The sequence below is a fragment of the Euphorbia lathyris genome, chromosome 7 (genome assembly GCF_963576675.1).
Source record: "Euphorbia lathyris chromosome 7, ddEupLath1.1, whole genome shotgun sequence".
NCBI classification, from domain to species: domain Eukaryota; kingdom Viridiplantae; phylum Streptophyta; class Magnoliopsida; order Malpighiales; family Euphorbiaceae; genus Euphorbia; species Euphorbia lathyris.
This window is the reverse complement of record NC_088916.1, coordinates 82,039,226-82,065,580: the sequence shown is the minus strand read 5'-3', so window position 1 is coordinate 82,065,580 and position 26,355 is coordinate 82,039,226. Positions and strand designations below refer to the sequence as shown.

Here is a 26,355-nt window from a genome sequence, read left to right as displayed (position 1 = left end):
ATTTTTTCTTTTCTTTTGGTTAGGATAAGTTGAATGATTAAATAGGGCCTAATATACAAATAACCCTTGAACTTGTTTAAATGTTGCAACTGCACTCTCTAACTTTCAATTGTAACAACTTACTTTTTAAACTTGTCCAATTATAAAACATAACCCAAATTGCAAAAAAATTTACCCCGTACTTGAAGCAACCGTAAAAAAAATTTCCTCACATTCGTATCATGCCAAAGATCTGATTATCACACTTCACGAGCGTTGCAGCTTTTGTATTTTACGTATTTCTTCAATTGCAGTCTATGTCAGCAATTTGGGGTTATGTTTTACAATTGGACAAGTTTGAGGGGTTATGTTTTACAATTGAAAGTTCGGAGGGACAGTTGCAATATTTGGACAAATTCAGGGGGTTATTTGTACATTAGGCCATTAAATAGAGGAGTGTAATAGCAACTCTAGTGTTGCTTTCAAGTAGAGGTGATAATTATTGGGTTAATGTTGGGTAAATTACACCTATGGCCACTGGACTTTACCCATTTTTATATTATGGCCATTGAATTTCATTTCTTTCCGGTATGGCCACTGAATTTTACACTTTTTAACACCGGTGGCCACTTAATGCCTCAAAACGACCACTGACGGCTAAAAATAAAAAATCCAAAGCATTAATGATATTTTAAGGAACTTTAATTCTTGAAAATTTTCGTTTTGAGGTCATTTAGGTGTTGTTTGGTTAGGAGAGAGAAAGTGAAATTTTAGAGAGAGAAAGATCCAAAAAATGTGATTTTCGAAAATAAAAAATGTGGTTTCATGGTAAATGTCGTTCTGAACAACTTTAATTCTTGAATATTTTCATTTTAAGGTCGTTAACGATCGTTAACGGTCATTTTGAGAAGTTAGTTAAAATTGAGTGGCCACCGGTGTTAAAAAGTGTAAAGTTAGTGGTCATACCGGAAAGAAATGAAGTTGAGTGGCCATAATGTGAAAATGGATAAAGTTCAGTGGTCATGGGTGTAATTTACCCGGTTAATGTTAGAATGAGTCAATCCTAATCCAAAAACTTTCATGTCATAATCGTGTCAATCAATGTTGTAAAAAACGTTAGCCACTAGTTGTACGGACAGAGTTCTTAAAAATTAGTCGTACATTAATCAGATTTGTATTTTTTTATTTTTTTATTTTTTACTTAACAAATTGTTATATAAATTAAATTAAAATATGTACTATATTATCTAAAAACAATAATATAAAATGATTTAAGGCTTAATACATCATTTGTCCTCTGAACTTGTCCAAAAAGCTTGATTGGCTCCCTGAACTTTCCAAGTGTCCCGATAGCCTCCTCAACTTGCATAAAATGTTTAGTTACCCCCTCAACTTGCACAAAATGTAATCAATTAATCATTCGGTTGCAGAAAAGTAAGTTAAATGCAGAGGATATACTGCACGCATCTTAGAAAAAGTAAAACGACCAAGATCGGGGGTATACGGTTTTAATATTAGCGAGAACAAGTTTTATAGTTGAACAAATAATAACTTTCTTTTTAATCTATTTTTAAATTATGTAATAACATTCTAAGAAGCGTGGAATACATCTTCCGCATTTAATTTACTTTTTTGCAACCGAGTGATCAATTGATTACATTTTACGCAAGTTCAAGGGGCTAACTAAACATTTTATGCAAGTTGAAGGGGCTATTAAGACACTTTGAAAGTTCAAGGGACCAATCAAACTTTGCAAATGATGTATTAAGCCATTATTTAATATAGAAAAACATGTATATTGGTAACATATATCTTTAAAATATATGCAATCATCAACATTTCAACAACAATATCATCGAAACAATTCAAAAGTGAAGTATAATAAAGTAAACGATAAACTCATAATAATAAATGATTTTGTAGTCATCGTCGTTTAGGCGGCATCAAGGCGAAGAAAATCGAGACAGATTCTCAATTTCAAGCGCCTAATCGGCCTTGGTTTTGAACAATGGTGTTGACCTAATGGATTAATGCTGATTCTGTATCGTGTTTTCGGTTCACGTATAATTTTACTATGTATATATCAATGTTCACTTTTCAAAATTTAATAAGATATGGTACTAATTTTTAATATTTTATGTCATTTTTTATTAATATGTTAACACTAACCGTTCAAAAGTTCGCTAATATCATGTTGGAGAGTCATTAATTTGTTTACAACAGTGTAGAAAGTTCGAGTTGTATTTGCAAATAATAATTGTAGTTTTATTATCTTTATTAATAAAGATGACATGTATAAATGAAAGAAGCTCTGCCTTCTCTCTAGGTCCTTCCTCAAGACTTCTGTCGCCCCCTTCCTTTCCTGCCTCTCTCCATTTTTCTTTTTTCTTTTTCATCCCCTTTCTTTGTAAACCTATTTGCTTTTCCTTCACATGTTCCTTAAACCGTTGAGGAGGAAGAAGGAACTCCTTCCCCTTTTTTATGTTTTCCTAATTTTGTTTTGATAGTTTTTATCTAGTTGGATTTTATATATTTTTTCGGATCTCTAACCCTGTTTGAACTGCATCTGTTGCTCGTAATCTTTTCATTTGTAACCTTTTTTGATTTAGCAAGAACAGAAAAGGTAGATCTTATCCGTAGACCACTAGATCTACGAGATTGCGCAAGAAGGGACTCAGATCCGAAGGTTCATAATGGTTCTAATGTTGGAGATTGGACTACAAATGCTTTTCTGCGAACTTAGAGTTTCGAGAAATATATGTATTATATGTTGTTATTTATGCTAATTGTACCTTTTATGGTTTTTTCTACTTTTTGTAGTCATGTTATTGCCTTAGTGGATCATGTATTAGGCATCATAGCCTATACTTATGTGAGGTGTTGTACCTTTTATGGTTTTTTCTGCTTTTTGTAGTCATATTATTACCTTAGTGGATCATGTATTAGGCATAGCCTATACTTATATAAGGTGTTGTACCTTACCGCTTTCTTTAAATCATATTAAGTGTCCCTCAAATATTTAAATCATATATTAATCGTCCCTTTTTATTTTTTAATCAAGAAACTCATTTATTTCAACCAAACTAACATTCATTCTCTTCTATCATGTTCCTATATTACGGGTCCGTTTGTTTTACCTGTTGTTTGTTGTTACTGGTTGTTGTTTTATGTTACGATTTACTATTTGCTGTTTGAAAATGCTGATTTTCCAAAAAGCAGAGATTCTCTAATTTTATAAAAAGCTAATTTTCAGCTACAAAAGGCAAATAGGAGGTATCTAACCTAACACTTAAAACTCTCTTTTTCAAAGTCAAAAGGCAAACAGGATGTCAAAAAGCAGCAACCAAACACCCCTACATGTACTTGCACGTGTCAATCTTATAAAAATTGTTGTTAGGTTAGGCCGTCTTTATTTGTTAAACATAAAAAAACTAACTAGTTGAAATTAATTAATTTATTGGGTTAAGATGCAAAAATACCCCTAGCATATTTACAACTAGAAGCAGTTTTACCTCTAACGTTTAAAATAGTGCAATTTTACCTCTAACGTTGACAATCAAGATCAATTTTACCCCTAATGTTAAGAAATTAGGTCAATTTGAGAAATAATTCATCAAAATGTCTTCTCGATCATGAATCTTATCATCTACAGCTCACATGTCTGTCATTTTATCACTTATTAGTAACAAATCACAAACATACAGTTAAACGTGAAATTTTTTAAAAATTTTTTAAAAAATATTGTATTTTATACGAGTTGGATTAGAAAATTCAAATATTTCACCGAATTTAAAAATATTAATCTTCAATTCTATTATTAAATAATAAAAAATATGAAATCTTTTTTATATATATAATCACCAGACGTGTAATTGGTGCAGAGTAAGGAACAAAATATCTACATTTTATAATAATGTCTAAAATTGATCCAAATTGTTAACATTAGGGATAGAATTGCTCTAGACTATCAATGTTAGAGGTAAAATTACAACATTTTAAACGTTAAGGATAAAATTGCTCCTGGCATTATCCCCTATTTATTTAGGTTCCATCCAGGCAGTGAATAATTCAATCCAAGATTAATTACTTATCTGCCTCTTGCACTTGTTTCTATTAATTGATGAAAAAGATTAATTCCAGGACTAATTTCCGTTCCAGGAATAATTTCGTGATTCATTTCAGGGATATGGGTCAAATTTAACTCTAACGTTTTAAAGTAAGATCAATTTTAGTCATACGTTATTGAAAATTAGAAATGACTAGTTTGACTGTTATTTAACAGTCACTTCAATTAACACGATTACAAAAAAAATTTGTTAAAGTACTAACAACTAAGTCTCCTACATATAAGTTAATTATAAAAATATTTTGTCAGCATAAAATATTAATTGTCCTATTAATATAATGCAAATAACCAACTCAAAATTAAGAAATTGCTTCAGGTTTATCGACAAACTTGATGTTTAGAGGGTCTGATGTGACAGTTAATAACAATCAAATCAGTCTTTCAAAGAACACCGAAGGATAAAAGAAGATGAAAACTTACCAGAGGGCTGGGCGTAGTGGATGAACCACTATGAGGAGTAGGATTTCAGGAAGATTTAGCCATCTCTGCAAAGAAAATAGATACATGCAAATAAGAACAGCCACGAAGAAACCGAAGAAGGCTAGAGAAGAAAACAATGAGAACGAAAAGCTTACCGAAGCTGGAAAGATTGAAGCAGAGAGAAAAAGGCAGAGTTTAGGGAAATACGCAAGCTAAAAAAGAGTTCTTCGCAAGGTGCACTGAGAGTAAAGAAAAAGGAGTTGGAGAGTCTTTTTAACGGTAAAAAAGTGTATTCAATGTGGAGTTATACCTCAATTAGGATTGGCAGTTGATCCAAACGGTTGAAATTTAAAAGTTGACAAGTCATTATGATAAGCCGCCGAAAAAGTAAAAAAAAGGGGGTAAATTCGTCCAGGTATCAGCTCTAATCCTAAAGCTAATACCTGAGGGAGCAATTGTTTCACCTACAATTAACTGGGGGTAATTGAACGATTGATAACCATTAGTAAGGGTCCAAGGAAGAAAAGATAGGCAGAAGCCCAAAGGGAGATTTTAACGAGATTAAACAGCATACTTCCGGAGCTTACTGGCCGAGTCAGAAGAAACTCAAATATTAAGGAGGAGATCGTTAAAAAGCCTGCGAGCAATTACATAGAAGTAGGGTTGTAATCGAGCCGACCGAGCCGAGCCGAGCCGAGCTTTGGCATGTTCAAGCTCGGCTCGCTATAAAATTAACGAGCTCGAGCCCGAGCCGAGCTTGCTATAAAATTAACGAGCTGAGCTTTGGCTTGCTCAACGAGCTAGAGCCGAGCTTCGAGCTTGTTTCGAGCCCAAAATCCTCTTTTGGACTTGGTTCATTAAGAAAATTATCTAACCATGAATTATTTGTGAGTAAATTGTTAATTATATTTGTGAAGTTTGCTCGCAAATAACTCTTTAATTGTGTACATAAACAAGCTCACAAGCAAAGTTCGTGAATAAATAAACAAGATGCTTACAAATAGTTCGTCTATTACTCATTTATTATGTTTGTGAACGAACTCATCTAATAGAAAATGAAATAATATTAAGTTTAGATATTTGTGAACTAACACAAAACTATATGGTTTTCTATAAAACTAAAATTTGTTCATCAATGTTCTAATCGAGCCTACTCGCGAGCTTTCGAGCCGAGCTTTGGCTTGCTCAAGCTTGGCTCGTTTACAAACTGAGCCAGTAAATCGTGTTCACGAGCGACTCGTTTACAAATCGAGCCGAGTCGAACCGAGCTTTTATCGAACCGATCACCGAGCCGCTCTGTTCATTTATAGCCCTACATAGAAGGGCCAGTATGCGCTGAAGAAGGAAACGTGAGAGTCAAAGTGAGGAGTGCTGGTAGTGGGCAGTTAGGGATCTTATTAGAGGACAATTGGATCTACTAGGGAACGGTTACAAAACTCGTTGCATTAGAGGGAACTTATTGAGAACGTGGGAAGTTTGTACGTAGGTAGTGGGGAGTGGCAGTTTTTGGCTCAAGTGGAAGAGTATTAAAGGGAAGAAATCGAAAGGAACTATAGATCCAACTCAACTCAATCAACAAAATCAAATCAAATCGAAATGAAATTCAAACAATTCTCCAATTATGAACTTTAGTTAAATCTACAGCCTTAGTTTATTCAATTTGATCAACTTTAAATTTGTAAGTTCTAGCTATAGTCTCCCAACAATTCAACATTCAATCTTATTCAATTTGATGCAAGCTATTTTACTTTTATTTTCTTCTTCGACATTACTTCAGTATAGTCATAATCAGTCTTCTAGATTCCACTACGAATTCTAGACTATTTTATGTCCTTTAAGTTTTTTACACTTTCTTTTGATTAGAAGTTAGATCCAACTTACGTTTTGTAGTTTTTTTCACAAAACTACTAGCACGCTCGCACACCTCAGTTTTTAACATTTTATAAGAATTTTTGTAATTTTGTTATAATAGACTAAATATGTTAGACACAATTGATATTTGAAATGTTTGCAGTGACAGTTAAATACCAATCGAACCAGTTTTTTAATTTTCGATAACGTAGAGCTAAAATTGATCTTGCTTGTAAAAGTTGGGGTTAAATTTGCACCAGTTCATACGTTAATGCTAGATTTACAATTCCTTTAAAACGTTAGGGCTAAATTTAGTCTTTATCCATTTAATATATATGAAATATAATTAATTTTTAACTCAACAAGAAGAACCAATTGAAGATTAAACTTTTTGGCAATTTATAGAAAACGATCACTTTTTTTGGCAATTTGCAGAGAACGAAACAATTAGTTGCCATATTATTGTTAGATTATGTACAAATTTATCCATACGGTTATTGAGTGAAAATTGATTTAATCTTTATGTTTGTTTCATGTGCAATTTTATGTTCGGACTATCCTTCAACCTCTAATATTCAGACTATCGAAAAAAGTTTTTTTTTTTGTTACTGAGACAAAACTCATCCTCCATTAATAACAATTGATATAGTATCTTCTGGTGAATCTTAGGCTTAAAATTATACTATTTTGTACGTAAATGTTAAATTTGCTTTACTCCAATAACCATATGGTTAAAATTGCAATTCATCCATGTTATTGTTAAGAGAAAAGTTGTGAAATAAAGGGAAATTTACAAAATTGGGTCAAATGGGAGGCCCATTTATATATTTAGCTCATTTACCCAACCTACTACATATCTAGATTATTTTTTTATGACTTTCCCAAAATACTCTTAATATATATATATAACACTTAGAAAAAAATTTAGTCTTTCTTTTTTCTCCCTTCCGTTTGACTTCGCATATTTCGCAATATGTGAAGTATGCGAAGATAAAGTTTGGTTCAGAAGATGATTTTAATTTGCATATTTCGCAATATGCGAAGCATGCGAAGACAATACTAATTCGTAGAATAACTTTCATTTGCACAAATTTCGCAATATATGAAGTAAAAGACGTATTTTTAAGCAGTATTATCTTCGCATAATTCGCATATTGCGAAATATGGGAAGTCGTATATAACAAAAAAGGCATAACAACAATGGTGCAACGATAATTCTAACATTAAAATCATAACATTATCAAAATTTACAACAAGATTGCAACAATAACAACATTAAAATCATAACATTATCAAAATTTACAAAATGATTGCAACAATAACAAAACTAAAATCATAACATTATCATTTCAAAGTCAATGTGACCAATCTTGATGGATATTTCTCCCTGTTTCAGAAAAGAATCCAAGAAAAATCGGCAGGTTCCCACCTCCCATACATCCCAGTACACCGCCTTCTTGAAAGAGATGTTATGTATTCAAAAACTTTCATAAAAATTAAATCGTGTTACGAAGAAAAATGACGATTTTGCTTCGCGAAAGAAGATTCCGCGAAGTATGCGAAGAGAAATGTGTAAGAAAGAGGATGCTTTTACTTCGCGAAAACGGATTACGCTAAGTCTGCGAAGAGAAATGTAACAGAAAAATGACGATTTTACTTCGCGAAACTAGATTACGCGAAGTCAGCGAAGGTAAAAATCATTTACATTTCTCTTCGCAGACTTCGCGAAGTAAAATCTTCCGTTTCAGTCTCTTTTTCCTTGTAGACCTTCGCAAAAGCCCATTTCGCGAAGTGATTTTCTGAAGAAAAAAAAACGAAGAGAAATCAGTAGATACTTACATTTTTTCCGCCTTTTACCATTAAAATCGTCAATAACCATATGATAAACGCAGAAAAGCCATCAAAATAACCTCGAATAACGATTTCTTCGATCCGCACAAGAAGAAAGAAATCAAGAGACGAGAAGAAACATGAAGATGAAGAACCATTGCTTAATTTTATAGCAATAGGAAGATGAAGAATTAAGAGATAAAGAGAGGAAGAAGAGAAAGACATGGTGATGAAGAAAATGGTGCAGATTTCGCAATATAAAGGAAGAGAGGAAGATCAAAAGTATGGGAAGGGGAAGAGAAACCGTGCAAGGAAGAGAAAGCGGAAGGAGAGAAGATGAAAGGTTGGGGGTATTTTGGAAAAGTCACGAAAAAATAGTCTAGATATGTAGTAGGTTGGGTAAATGGATTTCCCATTCGACCCAATTTTATAATTTTTCCTAAAATAAATTTTGAAGGCCCTTGTGCTGTTGTTGCTAAGAGACGATGACTATAAAAAAGAGACAATTTGTGCTATTGTTGTCGATTTTTTATTCCATTTAGTGGAGTATACTCTTTTTGTGTTATTGTTGTTAAGAGACGATGACTAACAAAAAAAAAGAGATAATTTATGTCATTGTTATCGATTTTCAGTTCCATGTAGTGAAGTGTATTCTTGTTTTTTTATATATGATTACTATTAAATTCAGACATGATATAATAATTATTTACAGAGATAATTTTTCAACAATTGAAATTTCAATAATTATTGTATTATAATTGAAATTAGTTTTGAATTATATATAACTTTTTTATCGGAGGCCCTAGGAGACCGCTTATACGGCCTCCCCTGGAGCCGCCACCCCTGAAAGGACTATCGGGACACTTAAAAAGTTCAGGAGGCCAATAAAGTTTTTTTTTTTTTTTTTTTGACAAATTCATGGGCAAAATGATATATAATTGTTTTTTTTAAAGAATAACTTTCTTAATCTATATTAGGAGTGTGCATCGGTACAAAACCGAATATCGAAATGATCAAAATAATTCACACCGATACCGAACCGAATAATAGGTAAAACCGAAATATACGGTTCAGTTCGGTTTAAACCGAACAAACCGAATTAAGTTAGAAATGAAAAATAACAAATAAAAATCACTATATTTTTTCATTAAATTTATCTCAACAAAAATATATATCTATATTGGGTTATTATCTCAACAATAATAATAAAAAATTAAACTTGTAAAATTAAATATATATGTGTGTATATATATATAAAAGAATGTAAAATATGTGTAATTCGGTGTGATTTGGTTTTTTTACATTTTTTTTATCAAACCGAACGGAATATCGAAATACACTTAAAATTAAAACCGATACCGAACCGAATTGTTAAAAAAACCGAACTGAAAAACCGAATTCAATCAGTTCGGTTTGGTATGCGGTTTAAACCGAACCGATGCACACCCTAATCTATCTATGAAAACCTTAAGGCTTAAAGCATTCTTTGGTCCCTGCTCTATCCAAAATTTTATCATTTGGCCCATGACTTATTGTTTGGTCACATCCCATTTGGTGAAATTTCACCCAATTTGTATAAATACTTAACAGAATCGTTATCTCATTGACAAGTAACGATATTTTAACAGTTGAACTTGAAACGTGATATTTCTTAAAGTTTTTTTTTTTGCTACATTATGTGGAAATAATTAATTAGATTAAAAAATTAAAAAATTAAAAATAAATCCTAAACTAAGATCTATTAAGTTCAAATGTCAAAATATCGTTACTTATCAAGGAGATAACGATTCGGTGAAGTTTGAATATAAATTAGGTGAAATTTCATCAATTAAGATAGATCAGGGGCCAAATGTGATTAGATAATAGATCAGGGGCCAAATGAAAAAATTTGGATAGATCAGGGGCTAAATAGTGCTTTCAGCCAAACCTTAAACAATGTATCTTTATATATAAATGGGTTAAGGTGCAAAAATACCCCTAACGTTTTGGGTCTGGAGCAATTTTACCCCTAACGTCTAAAATGGTGCAATTTTACCCTTAACGTTTGTAGCCAAGAGCAATTTTACCCCTAACGTTGATAAATTGGATCAATTTCAGAAATAATTCATCAAACTGTCTTCTCGGTCATGAATCTTATCATCTACACTTCATATATGCGTTATTTTATCAGTAACAAATCATAAACATATGCTGGGATGTGAAAAAAATAAAAAAATATATTGTCTTTTGTATGAATTAGATAAAAAAAATTCAAAAAATTCACCTAATTTGTAAATATTAATCTCCAATTCTATTATTAAATTACAAAAAAACATGAAATTCTTTTTTTAGGATGAATTGATATGAAATTGGTGCAAAATAATGAATAAAAATATATGTGTTTTATAATAATATCTGAAATTGACCCAAATTACCAACGTTAGGGGTAAAATTGCTCTTGACTACAAACGTTAGGGGCAAAATTGCACCATTTTAGACGTTAGGGGTAAAATTGCTCCTGACCCAAAACGTTAGGGGTATTTTTGCACCTTAACCCTGTATAAATGGAAAGCGAGTAATTAATAAATCCATATAAAAAAAAAATCTTTCAAAAAAAAAAAAAAAGACAAACAATTTTAGACCGTCAGATCTAAATATGACCGTTGAGGCACCACATAATCCCTAAATTAAAAAAGCCTCCATATAAAAGCCTCCGTAAAGACAAACAGAGGAGCCTCCAATTTCAAAAATCAAAATCAAAATCAAAATCACAAAAAAGCTCTCATCTTTCCATCAATGTCCACAATGAAATTCAATCGCAAACCCCCACTTCCTAAATCTCCGATCAAGCAACGCCCCCGCCGTGTCCTCCAATCCTCCGTGCAAACCCCTCCTGGTAAGTCCCCCAATTTAATTTCCCCCTCTCTTACTGAATCTCTTTCAATAATCAATCGAAACTTCAAATCACACCTTCAATTTCATTTCAGGTTCTTTAACGAAATCGCAGAAACCTAATTCGATTAGGGTTTCAGAAGACTCGGAACTCCGTCCGGAGTACCGCACCATATCCTGGGAATTAAGGGCTTTAGCGAGGATGGTTAGCGGTGAAATCGGTGATGAGAATGTGACCGGAATCGGAAACGGAACGGGGACTACGAAATCGAATCCGGTGTTTGAGAGGGGAAGGTTTTATGAGGCGTATTCGGCGAGGAGGAATGAGAGATTGAAGAGGAAGAAAGGGGGGAATGATGAGGAAGAAGTAAATACTCCTTATAATTTAGGAGTGGTGGTTGATTCTTGTAAGAAAAGGGGGGATTCCAAGAAGGTAGGAAGTTTGAGGAAATCTATGATCTCTGTGGAGAGAAGTGAGAATAGTACAACAGTTCCTAGATATGCATTGAGAAGTATGAGTAAAGAGAACAAGAAGCCTCCTCTGGGTGGTGGTGTGATTGCAAGTGAGAAGAAAGTTGGGGTTAGAAGGGGGCGAAAGATTTGAAGGTTAGGTTATTATGTTAATGGGGTTTTAGGGATTTTGAATTTTAATTTTGAACTTGTGGTTTGGTTATGAAATCTTTTTGTTTTTAATGGTTTTGAGAAAAGGGTTGAACTTTGATTTCTCAAAATTTCAAGTGGGTTTGTAATTTTTTCTCCAGAAAGGTGGAGGAATGGACTTCTTGGAAATGGAATTTTGATTACAGGTTAATAAATAATGGTGTTATGTTATTTATATGTTTAATTATATCGATTGCATCGTGTTAGTCAAATTGTCTCGGTAATTTGGGGTTTTAGAAGGGGGAGAAAGGTTTGAAGTTTAGGTTTTTCTGTTAATGGAGTTTTAGGGGTTTTGAATTTTAATTTTGAAATTTGTGGTTTGGTTATGAATTTTTGTGCTTTTAATGGTTTTGAGATAAGGGTTTAACTTTGGGGTTTGTTTCTATGGTAAAGATTGAATCTTTGCTTCAAAACTTCGGTGTATTTCTTTTCTCCAGAAAGGTGGAGGAATGGAGTTCTTGGAAATGGAATTTTGATTACAGATTAATAATGGTGTTATGTTATTTAATTTTGATTACAGTTTAAAAATCGTGTTATGCTATTTATATGTTTGATTATATCGATTGCATCGTGTTAGTCAAATTGTCTTGATAAATTGGGGTTGGAAAGGGGAGAAAGATTTGAAGTTTAGGTTATTATGTTAATGGGGTTTTAGGGATTTTGAATTTTAATTTTGAAATTTTGTGGATTGGTTATGGAATTTTATGTTTTTAATGGTTTTGAAAAAAGGGTTGAACTTTGATTTCTCAAAATTTCAAGTGGGTTTGTAATTTTTTCTCCAGAAAGGTGGAGAAATGGACTTCCCGGAAATGGAATTTGATTACAGTTAAAATCGTGTTATGTTATTTATATGTTTAATTATATCGATTGAATCGTGTTAGTCAAATTGTCTCGGTAATTTGGGGTTAGAAGGGGTAGGAAGGTTTGAAGTTTTGATTATGTTGATGGGATTTTAGGGATTCTGAATTTTAATTTTGAAATTTGTGGTTTAGGGTTGAACTTTGATTTCTATGGTAAAGATTGCATCTTTGCTTTAGAAATTTCAAGTGGGTCTGTATTTCTTTTTTCTCCAGAAAGGTTAAGTTTAGGTTATGGTAATGGGGTTTTAGGGATATTGAGTTTTAGTTTTGAAATTTGTGATTTGGCTATGGAATTTTAGGTTTTTAATGGTTTTGAGACAAGGGTTTTAACTTTGGGGTTTGTTTCTATGGTAAAGATTGTATCTTTGCTTGAAAAACTCCAATGAAAGAGATTGTATTTCTTTTCTCCAGAAAGGTGGAGGAATGTACTTCTCGGAAATGGAATTTTGATTACAGTCAAAATCATGTTATGTTATTTATATGTTTAATTATGTTGATTGTGTTGTGTTAGTCAAATTGTCTCGATAAATTGGGGTTCGAAGGGTAGAAAGGTTTAAAGTTTTGATTTAATTTTGAAATTTGTGGTTTGGTTATGAAGTTTTTTTTTTGTTTGTTTGTTTTTAATTCTGAAAAAATGGCTGAACTTTTGATAATTTCTTTCTCGGGTAGAGATTGCATTTTTTGCTCAAATTTCAGCAAAAGAGATTGTTGTATTTCTTTTCAGAAATGGAATTTTGATTACATGTCAAAAATCTTGTTGTATATATTGCATCGTATTAGTCAAATTGTTATTGTTATAAAAAAAATAGTCAAATTGTTACGGTAAATTGGGGTTAGAATGGGTAGAAAGATTTGAATTATTTAGATTATGTTATTTATATATTTAAAATCGTGTTATGTTATTTATATATTTAATTATATCGATTGCATTGTGTTAAACAAATTTTGGGGTTAGAGGGTCAAAGGTTTGTAGTTTTGATTAGGGAAAGTAAGAAAAAAATGCTTGTGGTTTTTCCCCAATTTGCAAACAGAGGCATATGGTTTAAAAGTTCACAAATAAAGGTCCATGGTATGTTTTATTTACAAAATAAAGTATTACAATTACACATTTAAGTTCTAATTACAAACAAAGACATTTTATCTTAACAAAAATTATACTTACATATCAACAAAACATAACCCCCGAAAAGAACAACTTTCTAAATCGAAACAACAATAAATAGTATGGTGGAATTTTACGTTTTTTACTAATCTGACAGTTTATTAATTAAATTGATATTTAAGTTCATTTTACATAGTTGTAATTTCATTTTGGGATCTGTGTTTTGTTAATATATAAATGTAATTGAATTTTTTTTTTAAAATGCTCTTATTGTCATCGATTACTTAAAAGTTTAATTTTAAATACCTTGTTTTGTAAAAAAAAGCATACCACATACATATATTTGCAAACTTTTAAATCACAGACCTCTATTTATAAATAAAGTAAACCACAAACATTTTTTTCGTACTTTACCCTTTTGATTATGTTGATGGGTTCTTAGGAATATTGAATTTTTATTTTTGAAAATTGTGGTTTGATTATGATTTTTTTTTTTGTGTTTTTAATGGTTTTGAATTTCTCTACTAAAGATTGCATCTTTAGTTTAAGATTGTTCAGTATATGAGATTTTGATGAAGATCGTCAAGTGTTTCTTTTCTCTAGAAAGGTGGAGGAATCTGAAAATTTTGATTTATCATATTAAAATCGTGTTATGTTATTTATGAAAATTTATGGTTTTTGATTATGAAATCGGCTTAAGTTATTATTGGCCTTGACCTATTCAAATAAAATTTCATTTGACCCCTGATCTATTATTCGGTCACATTTAGCCCCTGAACTATCTCAATTGGTGAAATTTCACCCAAATTAGATGGAAACTTAATAAAACCGTTATCCTCCCTCATATGTAGTGACCTTTTGACAAATGAACTTGACATGTCACATGTCTTGAAGTTTATTTGATAAATAAACTCTCTTATGTGAAAGTAACTAATTATATTAAAAAAGAAAAAAACAAATATCTAAACTAAAATTTATCAAATTTAAGGTTCAAAATATTATCACATGTCAAATAGAATAATAATTATGTAAAGTCTCCATTCAAATTGCGTTAAATCGCACCAATTGGAATAAGTTAGGGGTCAAAAATGACCGAATAATATATCATGGGCCAAATAACAAAATTTTAGATAAATCGAAGGCCAAATAATGGTTTAAGCATCATGAAATCTATCTTTGGTTCAAGATTTTGGAGATTTTGATCAATAGAATATTTCTCCAAAAGGTAGAGAAATGTACTCAATTAGTGAGTTCTTATATTAAGCATCGGATCTAACATGTCATTCAAAGGACCCTCAATTCACATTTGGACACGTTTATTGTGACCCCACGTAATAATTAAAATAGTGGGACATCTTATAATATGTGTGGGTCCATGTTACACATGTCAAAATATGTATGGAAAATCCTCCATTTGACATGGAGAACCGGATGCTCCTAATAATTTGCCCAATTATTGTGTCAAAATCGTATTATGTTAACTTGGATGATTTCGGAGAAAATTGTTGAACTTGAATTATACTGTTAGTCGAATTGTCTATATAAATCGTATTAGAAATCAATGCACTTTTATTGTTGCGGACGGTAACCAATTTTTTAAGGGTAAATTTCAAATAAAAACCATGTGGTTTCACTAATTTTCAGATAAAAACTGCGGTTTACTTTTTGTCAAAACGATGACGGAGGTTTCGCACTTTTAATAAAACAAAAACTTTTTGGATTAATGCTATTAAAACCATCTTTAAGGACCTGAAAATGAAAATTTTCAAGAATTAAAGTTGTTCAATGTCATATTTGCTATGGAACTACATTTTTTATTTTTGAAAATCATCTTTTTTAGAACTTTTTCTTTCTAAACATTAACTTTCTCTCTCTTTACCAAACATCATCTAAATAATCTCAAAATAAAAAAGTTCAAGAATTAAAATTGCTTAGAATATTAGTAGTTCTTAAAATATGTCATTTTTGAAGTCGTCAAGGGTGATTTTAATAATATCAATCTAAAAAGTCTTTATTTTGCTAAAGTTGAAAACCTCAGTCCTTTGAAAAAAAAGTAAATCACATCACAATCCTTTATCTGAAAATTAGTGAAACCACATGAGTTTTATTTAAAATTTACCCATTTATTAATACCGAATATGCATTGTGTATACACTTGCTATAATTGATTGTGTATACACTTGCTATAATTGATGAGAATAGAACGGAATTTTTCTCAATCTGTTACATTTTCATCCCTACCCAAGACAAAACCGCGAGGAAAAAATCAAAACGAAGACAGAGGGCTCAGTTGTACCATCCCTTCACCCCAGCAAGAGAGTTCGAAGCAGAGGGCCGTATGAAACCACCCCTCTCAGGATGTTCCCGGCAGCTGGGGAGTACAAGGCCCCGTGCACTCTCCCTCTGTTGCTGAGGGCCGTATGAAACCACCCTTCTCAGGAGGGCCGTATGAACCCACCCCTCTAAGGATGTTCCCGGCAGCTGGGGAGTACAAGGCCCCGTCCACTCTCCCTCTGTTGCTGGTTTTTAGAAGCAGAGGGCCGTATGAAACCACCCCTCTCAGGAGGGCCATATGAAACCACCGCTCTCAGGATGTTCCCAGCAGCTAGGGAGTGCAACGCCCCCGCGCACTCTCCCTCCATTGCTGGTTATTACATCTAATGAGGATGATGAAACGACAATTTACAACGAGTGAGAGACACATCTGACATATATGTTAGTCAGCGACTGAATTATTTCAAAAATTACAAATAACAGTGACTAATTAAGCTCAAATCAAAATAGATTTATTGTAGAAATTTTAGGCAAGTACACAAACTTTGATATTGAAGCAAATTTGAAAATGTGCTCAAAATTTGTTTTTTCTTTGGTCCCTAAGTAAAATGTGTACAATTGGTGTCATGTTGTGACTAGAAGATACAAGAGGCCTTTGAGATATTCAACAATTTCAGATCCTCCAAGTTTTGAACTTCCAAATACTCTATCAACAAATGTTATTGGCACCTGCAATAACCACATACCCGTCAAAATGAATTATCGTATCGTAATCGTGTTCTACATATATTCCACGTGATTATATATTTTATTTAGTGGTTTTCACATAAATTCTGAATGATCAAATGAATTTGTTCATTCACTGGTAGATCTAGGCTTATTAGATCTAAGCCTTAGAATGATTTTAATCTCCACCATTAGATTCTAGAAGTCTAGATCTAACGGTAAATGTTCGGTCATTAGGATCTATGTGAACAGCACTGTTATATAAAAATGGTAATCATATCCAACGAGTTGTCTCCGTCAATCGTGTCAAACATTGACAGCCCTACCTAAAAATCAATCAAAGCTAGCAGATCACCAAATGACAAAAAAACAGAGAGCATGAAGGCAGACCAAAGAAAATTCAAAGGTTGTTTCACAAAATGTGCCGATGGTCATTGAAGTTTGGGCGTTGTTTCACAAAAGTCACTAAAATCATGGTTAAATTACACCCGTGGCTACTGAACTTTACTTATTTCACGGTATGACAACTGAACTTTAAAATGTAACATAAAAGCCACTCAATTTACATTTTCTAACATTATGGCCATTAAACCTTAACTAACGCCTCAAAATAACTGTTAGCGGCCTCAAAATGGAAATGTTCAAGAATTAAAATTGTTTAGAACGACATTTACTATGAAACCACGTTCTTTATTTTCCAAAATCTTCATTTCTGGAGCTTTTTCTCTCTAAAAATTCACGTTCTCTCTTCTAACCAAACAATACCTAAATGACCTCAAAACGAATTTTTTGAAGAAGTAAAGTTGCTCATCAATTCTTAGAATTTTTTTTTTTTTTTGAGGTCGTCACCGGTCATTTTGAGGCGTTGATTGAAGTTTAGTGGTCATACCGTGAAAATGAGTAAAGTTACATTTGATTTCAATAAACTCATTTTGCCAATGTGTGTAAAAAACTACATCAGTATACAGTATAACCCCTAGTTGGGCAGTCATAGTCAGCTTTCTTCTATGTCACGTCAACATTCCAGTTAGTTTTTATACACAAATTGGCCGGGATAACTTTATTGAAATCAAATGCGAACTTTAGTGATTTTATTGAAAGACGGTGAAATTCAGTGATCTTTGTGAAATTGACATCAGACTTCAATGACGGTCAATGTTAGTCTACCTATGTGACAGGCGGACTGAAATTGGTCCGCTGCCAACTTGACTACGGAGAAACTTATTTTGAAATTAACCACAAATGTGTCAATAACCTGCCAAAATAAATGAGAATATAATATCACCTCCTCAATATGGTAGCCTTTTCTGGAAGCCCGAACAATCATCTCCATTTGGAAAACATATCCCTTACTAACAACGGAACTAATTATATCTTCGAGCGCAGATTTCTTGTAAAGCCTTCAAAGGGAAAGAAAATTCAATTGAAATCAAACAGGTAAGAAGATGAACTGATTATTCAAATGGCTAAGTGCCATAAACTCATTCACATACCGGAAAGATCCTGTCAAGTCAGATACACCAGGCCATAAAAGTGTGTGTGCAAGAACATTTGCTCCCCTACTTGTTAACTTGCGCATAAGATTCCACCCATGTACACCGCCGCCTTTCACATACCGGGTTCCAGTTACTATACTTGCATTAGTCTCTTTTTGCTTTCTGAAGAGAAGAAAATTGTAAATAAGTATTTCCCAAGTAAACCTCATGCAATTAGGAGTCGGAAGGACCATAAATTAAAAGGGGGAAAACAACTTGTAGTTTCGCGTTTTGAAACTTCAAGGACTGAAAATGTTGGCAAAACGAGAGATTTTTAGCATCACAGTTGAAGTTGATCACGTGGCAGAGAGCCAAATCAATTTCTCTCGCGTAATTCGTTTAGGAAAAAAAATAGCACACAGGAAGAGAAATTTCAAAGTTAATAGCCAACATGAAACCCATTTTTTGCTCTCAATTGGTAGAATTTTCCAGTGAAGATGGTGACCGGTGGCCCAAGTTATCTACAGAAATAATTGAATATCTAAAAACTCCTGTTTTTGTTAACATAGAAATCCCCAGGTACCATTTTGTCACAAAAAAAAACTCCAGAGTCTAAAGTGTCAAAGCGCGAAACAACGAGATTCTTTTTTTAACTTTTCCCATTAAACAACATATAAGTTAGAACAAAGACTTTCTTACTTGATAAAGCTTGGCAAGTACTTCGGCTGCAAATAAGAATCACGAATATTAGATAATGGAACTTGAAAGTAGATTAACCGAAAGAATAAAGGTGCAAGGTTACTGAGAAGTTTGATCTACCAGATATGGATCTAAATAAATGAATGATACTTACATGGTGAGATAGATCAGCATCCATTATCACAACAAAATTGCCCGATGCATGCTTCAAGCCATGAACGTAAGCCGTACCTGAGAATACATACTCATCAAGGACCAGTTTCCGTTTTTATTGAACAATAAACAAGAAGACCTACCTAAGCCAAGCTTTCTTGGTCTAGGTCTTAACAACTGCATCAACAAGGGAAAAGAACAGGCGTTTAGGACGACAACTGAATTGATCGACCGCCAAAATAAAGACGACTGAAGTACTTACAATGCGATCTTCACCATAAACTTGCTGCAATTGCTTTACAACTTCCTGAGTACCATCAGGACTCCCATCATCCACAACGATAATTTCAAATTTAACATCCCTGAGGAGAACAAGCAGATCACATTTCACTACGATATTACAAGTATTTTTCTCTCACAGAAATCGTGCAGAAGTCTTTTATTAGAAATTCGACAATTTCAAGATTTGAACTCAACTATGTTGCACAGAAGCGGAAACAGACACCGGGAAATGTTATATCTAAGAAAACAAGCTACGAAACGGTGATCGAAACCATAAAGAAACGGAAACGGATATGAACTGCGGAAATGCTAATGAAGATAGAGTTTCCGTGCAATATAGGAACTCACAAAACAAAAACGACGATGCTTCATGCAACTAATCCCATAACAGTTAATAAATCGCAGTTTCTTCTACCTTTTCTCATCAAAACACGAACATTAACCCCATGATAATTGTTCAACAGAGTTTTCACTCCCAGATCCTACATTTACCTGCTATAGGACAAAGTTACAATTACAACACTCCTTGTACTCGAGAAACTAAAGAAATCTTAACGGGAACTTCCATTGTCCCTGAGTAGAACAACTAGAAGACATTTCATGACCATATTGCATGTATTTTTCTCTAACAACAATCGTGCAAAAGACTGTTATTAGAAATTTGACAGTTTTTAGCACTCCCACATCCTACATTTACCTGCTATAGGACAAACTTACAGTTACAACGCTCCTTGGACTCGAGAAACTAAAGAAATCTTTAACGGGAACTTCCATTATCCCTGAAGAGAACAATTAGAAGACATTTCATTACCATATTACATGTAATTTTCTCTCAAAGCAATCGTGCAAAAGCCTGTTATTAGAAATTCGACAATTCCAAGATTTGAAATCACAAAATAAAAACAACAATGCTTCACACAACCAACCCCATAAATAGCTAATAAATGTCAGTTTCTTCTATCTTTTTTCATCAAAACACAGACATTAACCTCAGGATAATCGTTCAACAGAGGTTTTAGCACTCCCACATCCTGCATTTACCTAATATAGGACACTTACAATTACCACGCTTCTTTGTAATCGATTCCATTATTTCATCTTTAGGAACCTAAATTAAACCTGAAGCAAACCTAGATACACGAAAAGAAATACTATCTTTAAAGTCTCAATAATTAAGAAACCTAATCTAATAGTTCCATCCAATATATGAGCTTGGATTGCAGCTACATTACATATTATGATGTGAGATCGGCTTATGTAATGCTGAAATCAACACGAACAAGTTTCTAAAAGAGAAGAAATTTAATGTAATCAATCCACATATTTAGGGAATTTGGATTGAAGTTCATACCATCCCGGATCACTATCATATTATCTCCAATTCAACTACAACTTGAACGACCCCCTTCTTGTTCGCATAACTACAGATTTCATTTTCGAAGCTAATACAAAGTGTAAAGAATATTTAATTTTAACTTTTGCCTCAATTTAATTGGGGCTATTGATTCTAATTATTACCAATGCAAAATTGAACAGAAGAGCAGAGCATAAACTTGATCGTATCGAACAAAATAGACGAAGAGAAAAGGTACCTGAGATGCTTAAAGATGAGGTAGACGATGAGAGCAATGTTGAGTCGCTCGTTGTAAGTAGGAATTATGATACTGTACTTGTCTTCGATAGTTATCAGCTCCTTCTCCTCCTCCATGATATCAATTTTCTGATTCTAAAACCCTAATTTGCTCCAGCTCTGTTTTTGATTTCCTGATCCAGAAAAAAGCTTTCAACTTCTGTGTTATTCTTCAAGCTGCATTCGAATTGGATTCCAAAATCCCTAAAATCGAGTAAAATTACATTAATGGTATCTCAGCTTTTACTCAGTTCATATTTTGATCCTTGATTTCATTTTGTACCAGGGTTAAATACGATGTTGATCATTGAACATAGTTATCTCAAAATGGTCACTCAACTTCCATTTATTTCAATAAAATCATCCAACTTTGAGTTGTCTCAATTAGGTCACTCCGACGATTTCAATGATTAAAAGAGATCGCAACGATGACATGAATGACAAATCAGCATGAGTCAACTCAGATATATGATTGAAACGACACATAACATCCATTTATACGCCACCTGGCAGCCACATATCGGTTATTCTTATGAGAAAAAACAAAATTTAGTGTTTTTTCCATAAAAATAACCGACACGTACCTGTCACGTACCGTTTCGGTAGACACGTGAGTTAATTCATGTTCACGTGTCAGTCATGACATCATTCCGATGCATTTTAACCATTAAAATCGTCGGAGTGGCCTAAATGAGACAAAACTCAAAGTGGAGTGATTTTATTGAGACAAATTGAAGTTAAGTGACCATTTTGAGAAATTATATAAGGTCCATGACTAACGGTGCATTTAACCTACCAAAAATATATCTCAAGTTATTAGATAAGCGAGTATATTTGACCGGTCAGTGATCGGTGGAGAAGAGTTTGACCATTTTAAATTAAAACTTAGAACCCAACATATACGCAATTAACATAAAATTACAATACTACTTTTTAAGAAACTGATTTTGTCAAAATTTGTGACTTTTCAACAAAAGGAAGTGTGTCGTGCTCACGCTGAGGCCCATTGGCCGAATTACAGGCTATCGTCGGCGAACGAAACCACTGGCGAGGAGATGCGGCTTGATTTTCCATATTCGTTTGAAATTAAAATAAATATGATTTGTTATGTTGTATGTATTAACGGTGCCTCTTGTTATTTTCAACTAAGATCAATTTTACTGTTACGTTAGAAATAATTTTACCATTATTTAACAAGAAATACGGTCACGTCGAACCTTCCAACGATCAATTATGTTTAAGATATTGTTAGCGATATTTTATGAATAATACTAACTTCAATCTTGTCACATGTGGTTTGGGTACGGACATACCAGAGAAATTAATTCTCAATTAATGTGGGTTAAGTTTATGAATTTTGCGCGTCAAAACTTGAAAATGGTGTTTGTCTGAATTTACCTTTATTTTTGACATAATGGATAATATACGTGGCAATACATCAATAATCATTTGACATATAAAATAAAACTTTAACCTACCTAACAGAAACGTGATCTATAAATTATTAACAGAATTGTTAAAATTTTAACAAAACTGTTAACTTATCATCAACATTGGTTGAGATTTCACTAATTTTGATAAGTCAAAAGACAAATGTTACCAAATAATAGATCAGATGGTAAAAATCAACACATATATTGTTTGTCCGAATTTCTCGGTTCAAGGCACGACAGAGTCTCTTTAAGCGAATCCTCTCCAAATTAAAGTTTTCTGACTCGAGATTTAGTTTAAGTGACTTGAAGCCCTTAACCACTCAACTCAACCTTAAGGGGGCGTTTGGTGTTGGGATTTTTTGAGAAGAATACGGAAGAAAATAAAAAAATGGTGCTAACAATTTTATTCAATTTATCAATGTTCTGCACAAATGAAACCTTTTTATAGGCTTATAATGCAACAATAAAGGAGATTTTAAAGCAAACAATAAAATCTCCACTAATTATCTCACTAACAAATAAAGACTCATTAAAACTACCTTAGTCAAATAACAAACTTTGAATCAGAAAAATCATAATCTCAACATTTGGTTCGCACAAGGGTAACGGAATGGAATCAAGAAAATGAAACAATGATAAATGAATGGAATGACTTTGAATTCCCTTGTCTGTTTGTTTCAGTTCCACAAAGGGAATGATACAAATGAGGTAATAAACTAGAGTTGTGTTTTTAACAATAATTTCTATACATACATGTGTCTATATTAATCATTTATATATTAATAAATTAATCACATGCAAATATTAGAATGAAAATCAATTTATTCAACCATTAAAATCAAAAGATGATGAAACTGAAATAAAAAAATAAAAAAAAATGCATAAATATTTTATTTTAAAAAGAAAATAATTATTTTAAAATAATTAAAAATAAATATCAAAACTGAATAATATGAAAAAAGAAAAATATTTGCCAAAATTATTTTTAGGACAAAAAAGTCAAAATAAATAAGTATAAGGATCAAAAGTGAGACTAGTATAGTGATAAAAAATATAAGGATCAAAATAAAAATAAAAAAGTAAACATCAGTCAAAAATATTTTTTGAGAATAAATAAATAAATAATATATAAATATGAGGATCAAAAGTGAAATTAATGCAATGATTAAAAAAGTAAAAATAAACAAATTTATGGACCAAAATAAAAATAAAAAACAAAATAGAGACTAAAATGAAATTTTATAAGGAGGGTAGATGTTCAAAGTAGTGAAAGGGAGGAAAGGGAATGGGAAACCTTAGGGGGGTTGGGGGAATGAGATTAAAGGAGTTAGGGGTAAACTCAAAACTAAAAGAGGGTACAGGGAATGATTGAATTAATAAAACAAAGGGTAAATTTCAAATAAAACCCCTGTGGTTTCACTAATTTTCAGATAAAGGATTGTGGTTTACTTTTTATCAAAACGAGGATTGAGGTTTTCAACTTTAGCAAAATAAGGACTTTTTCGATTGATACTATTAAAATCACTCTTGACGACTTCAAAAATAACATATTTTAAGAACTACTAATATTCTAAGCAACTTTAATTCTTCAACTTTTTTATTTCGAGATTATTTAGATGATGTTTGGTAAAGAGAGAGAAAGTTAATGTTTAGAGAGAGAAAGTTCCAAAAAAGATGATTTTCTAAAATCGAAAATGTAGTTCCATAGAAAATATGACATTGAACAACTTTAATTCTTGAAAATTTTTAGTTTCAGGTCGTTAAAGATAGTTTTAATAGCATTATTAAAAGTGTGAAACCTCAATCATCGTTTTGACAAAAAGTAAACCACAGTCCTTTATCTGAAAATTAGTGAAACCACAGGGGTTTTATTTGAAATTTATTCTAAAACAAACACCAACAAAATGAATGAAACCACATCTTTCCCTTACCTTTTCCTAAAACCCCCAAAACAAACGCCCCCTAATTAATATTAGTTGTCATGTTTTATAATCTATTTATATCTAACCTTAATTAATATTGGCCTAATACATCACCAGCTCCCTGAACTTGTCTATAAAGTAGATTGACTCTCTAAACTTTGCAAGTGTCTCATTAGCTCCTTGAACTTGATTTTTTCATATCACCAACTCTCTGAACTTGTCCATAAAAGTAGATTAGCTCTCTGAATTTATAAGTGTCTCAACAACTTCCCAAACTTGCTTATTCCGTAACGACTAGATACAAAAACTATAATACTAACTCACTCTAAATCTTCGTCCATTCGATCTCTCAAATCTACAACACTAACTCTTATAATATGTTGAAAGGTAGGAGAAGAGAAAAAATTAACTCTTATGAAGATGTATTTTTAGAATTTAGATTTAATAGGTTTTTGTATTTAGTTGTTACGAAATAAGCAACTTTATGGAGTTGGTGATACATTTATAAAGTTCAGGGAGCTAATCTACTTTTTTGGACAAGTATATAGAGTTGGTGATACGAGATAATCCAGTTCAAGGAGTTGATAAGACACTTGCAAACTATAGGAGTCAGTCTGGACAAGTTCAGGGAGCTGGTAATGTATTAGGCCATTAATATTAGTTGCCATTTTTTATAATGTAGATTTTTCCAAAAACTGGAAATCCTTATTTTTCCAACAGCAAACAACAAAAAATTAACAGCAAACAGCAAGCAAGTCAAACGTACCCTCATTTTTCCAAACTTTTAAACCAGATGAACGTCTTTATAAATATATAAAACCACAAGATTTTTTCTCATCTTCATAATAATTAGATCAAAACATGAATTGAACATCACTTGTATAAGTTGAACATTACATTACAAGGACTTTTTAATTTATATTATATGAATGTGTTCATTTTCTAAGTGGATTGCTATTTGTCGCCCCCCAAATTATTTATTACCGCCCTTTTTGGACATTTTTGCCCTTTTCATTTTTTAAACTCAAAAACTGAAATTCTCTCAAATTTCTTCGAAATTCAAAAACTCAAACAACATTCATGGGACTTAAACACGGTAAAAGAAAAAGACTAATGATTCATCGGATAAGTATTTTTATTTGAAAATCGAATCGAAAACACGAGTCCCATCTCCGGATTCGGAGAAAAAATTCATCCAAAATGTGCTAAACGGGTGTTTCACACCATTCCGCCTAGGCAGAAACGGATGAACTATCTGTTTCTACCTAGGCGGAAACGGGTGGAACACTTGTTTCTACCATGGCAGAAACGTTAGCACATTTTGGATGAATTTTTTTATGTATATTGATTGGATCGGTTAGTTTTTGGAGACGAATTTCAATTAGTGTAAATAGGAACGGTAGTTATTCGATTTCCTCGACGTTCTCGGGTTCATTTTTCATAAATCCAATTTTTGACTCGGGAGAGAGAGGATATTAAGTTTTTGAATGGAAAAATGAAAAGGGCAAAAATGTCCAAAAAGAGGCGGTAATAAGTAATTTGGGGCCGGTGAATAGCAAAACCCTCTAATGGCATAATACTCATTCGACTCCTCAAACTAAGGCTTCAAAATCAATTAGAACCTTAAACTCTCAAAATCATTAATCAGGTCCTTAAACTAAGCAAAAATCATCAATTGAGTCCCCAATTCTAAACAAAAATCATCAATTGATGCCTCATCGAAAATCATTCAGTTGGAACATTTTCAGATCCTCTTCTCCAAACTCATTTTGAACCTTCACATAGATTATTACAATTTATATCAAATAGTCACGGTTTCTGATTTTAGGATAGGATAGAGACTCCAATTGATGATTTTTACCTAGTTCAGGAACATGATTAATGATTTTTGCTTAATTCAGAAATCTAATTAATGATTTTGATAATTTAAGATCCTAATTGACTTTGAAATTTTAGTTTGGAAAGCAAAATGGGTGTAATACCTTTTCTAATACAAGGAGATTGATACAATAGTTCGGAACCATTCACGAGGTGACACGTCAGCATCCTCCTCATAATTCAA

At 32.5% G+C, this 26,355-nt stretch overlaps 2 protein-coding genes across 2 annotated transcripts; one reads left to right on the top strand and one right to left on the bottom strand.

Moving 5' to 3' along the window:
* The first annotated feature begins 10,903 nt into the window (after positions 1-10,903).
* LOC136235930 (uncharacterized) lies at positions 10,904-11,908 on the top strand. Its single transcript, XM_066026017.1, has 2 exons — positions 10,904-11,081; positions 11,173-11,908. Exons 1-2 carry the CDS (start codon positions 10,982-10,984, stop codon positions 11,679-11,681), a joined length of 609 nt encoding a protein of 202 aa, XP_065882089.1. The 5' UTR covers positions 10,904-10,981; the 3' UTR covers positions 11,682-11,908.
* A 4,555-nt stretch (positions 11,909-16,463) lies between these two features.
* Positions 16,464-21,184, bottom strand: LOC136201502 (dolichol-phosphate mannosyltransferase subunit 1). Its single transcript, XM_065992181.1, has 8 exons — positions 20,901-21,184; positions 19,289-19,388; positions 19,170-19,203; positions 19,028-19,104; positions 18,874-18,899; positions 18,193-18,357; positions 17,985-18,099; positions 16,464-16,702 (listed from the first exon to the last, which is right to left on the bottom strand). The coding sequence occupies exons 1-8, from the start codon at positions 21,014-21,016 to the stop codon at positions 16,598-16,600; spliced, it is 738 nt and encodes a 245-aa protein (XP_065848253.1). The 5' UTR covers positions 21,017-21,184; the 3' UTR covers positions 16,464-16,597.
* Between the last annotated feature and the right edge of the window lie 5,171 nt (positions 21,185-26,355).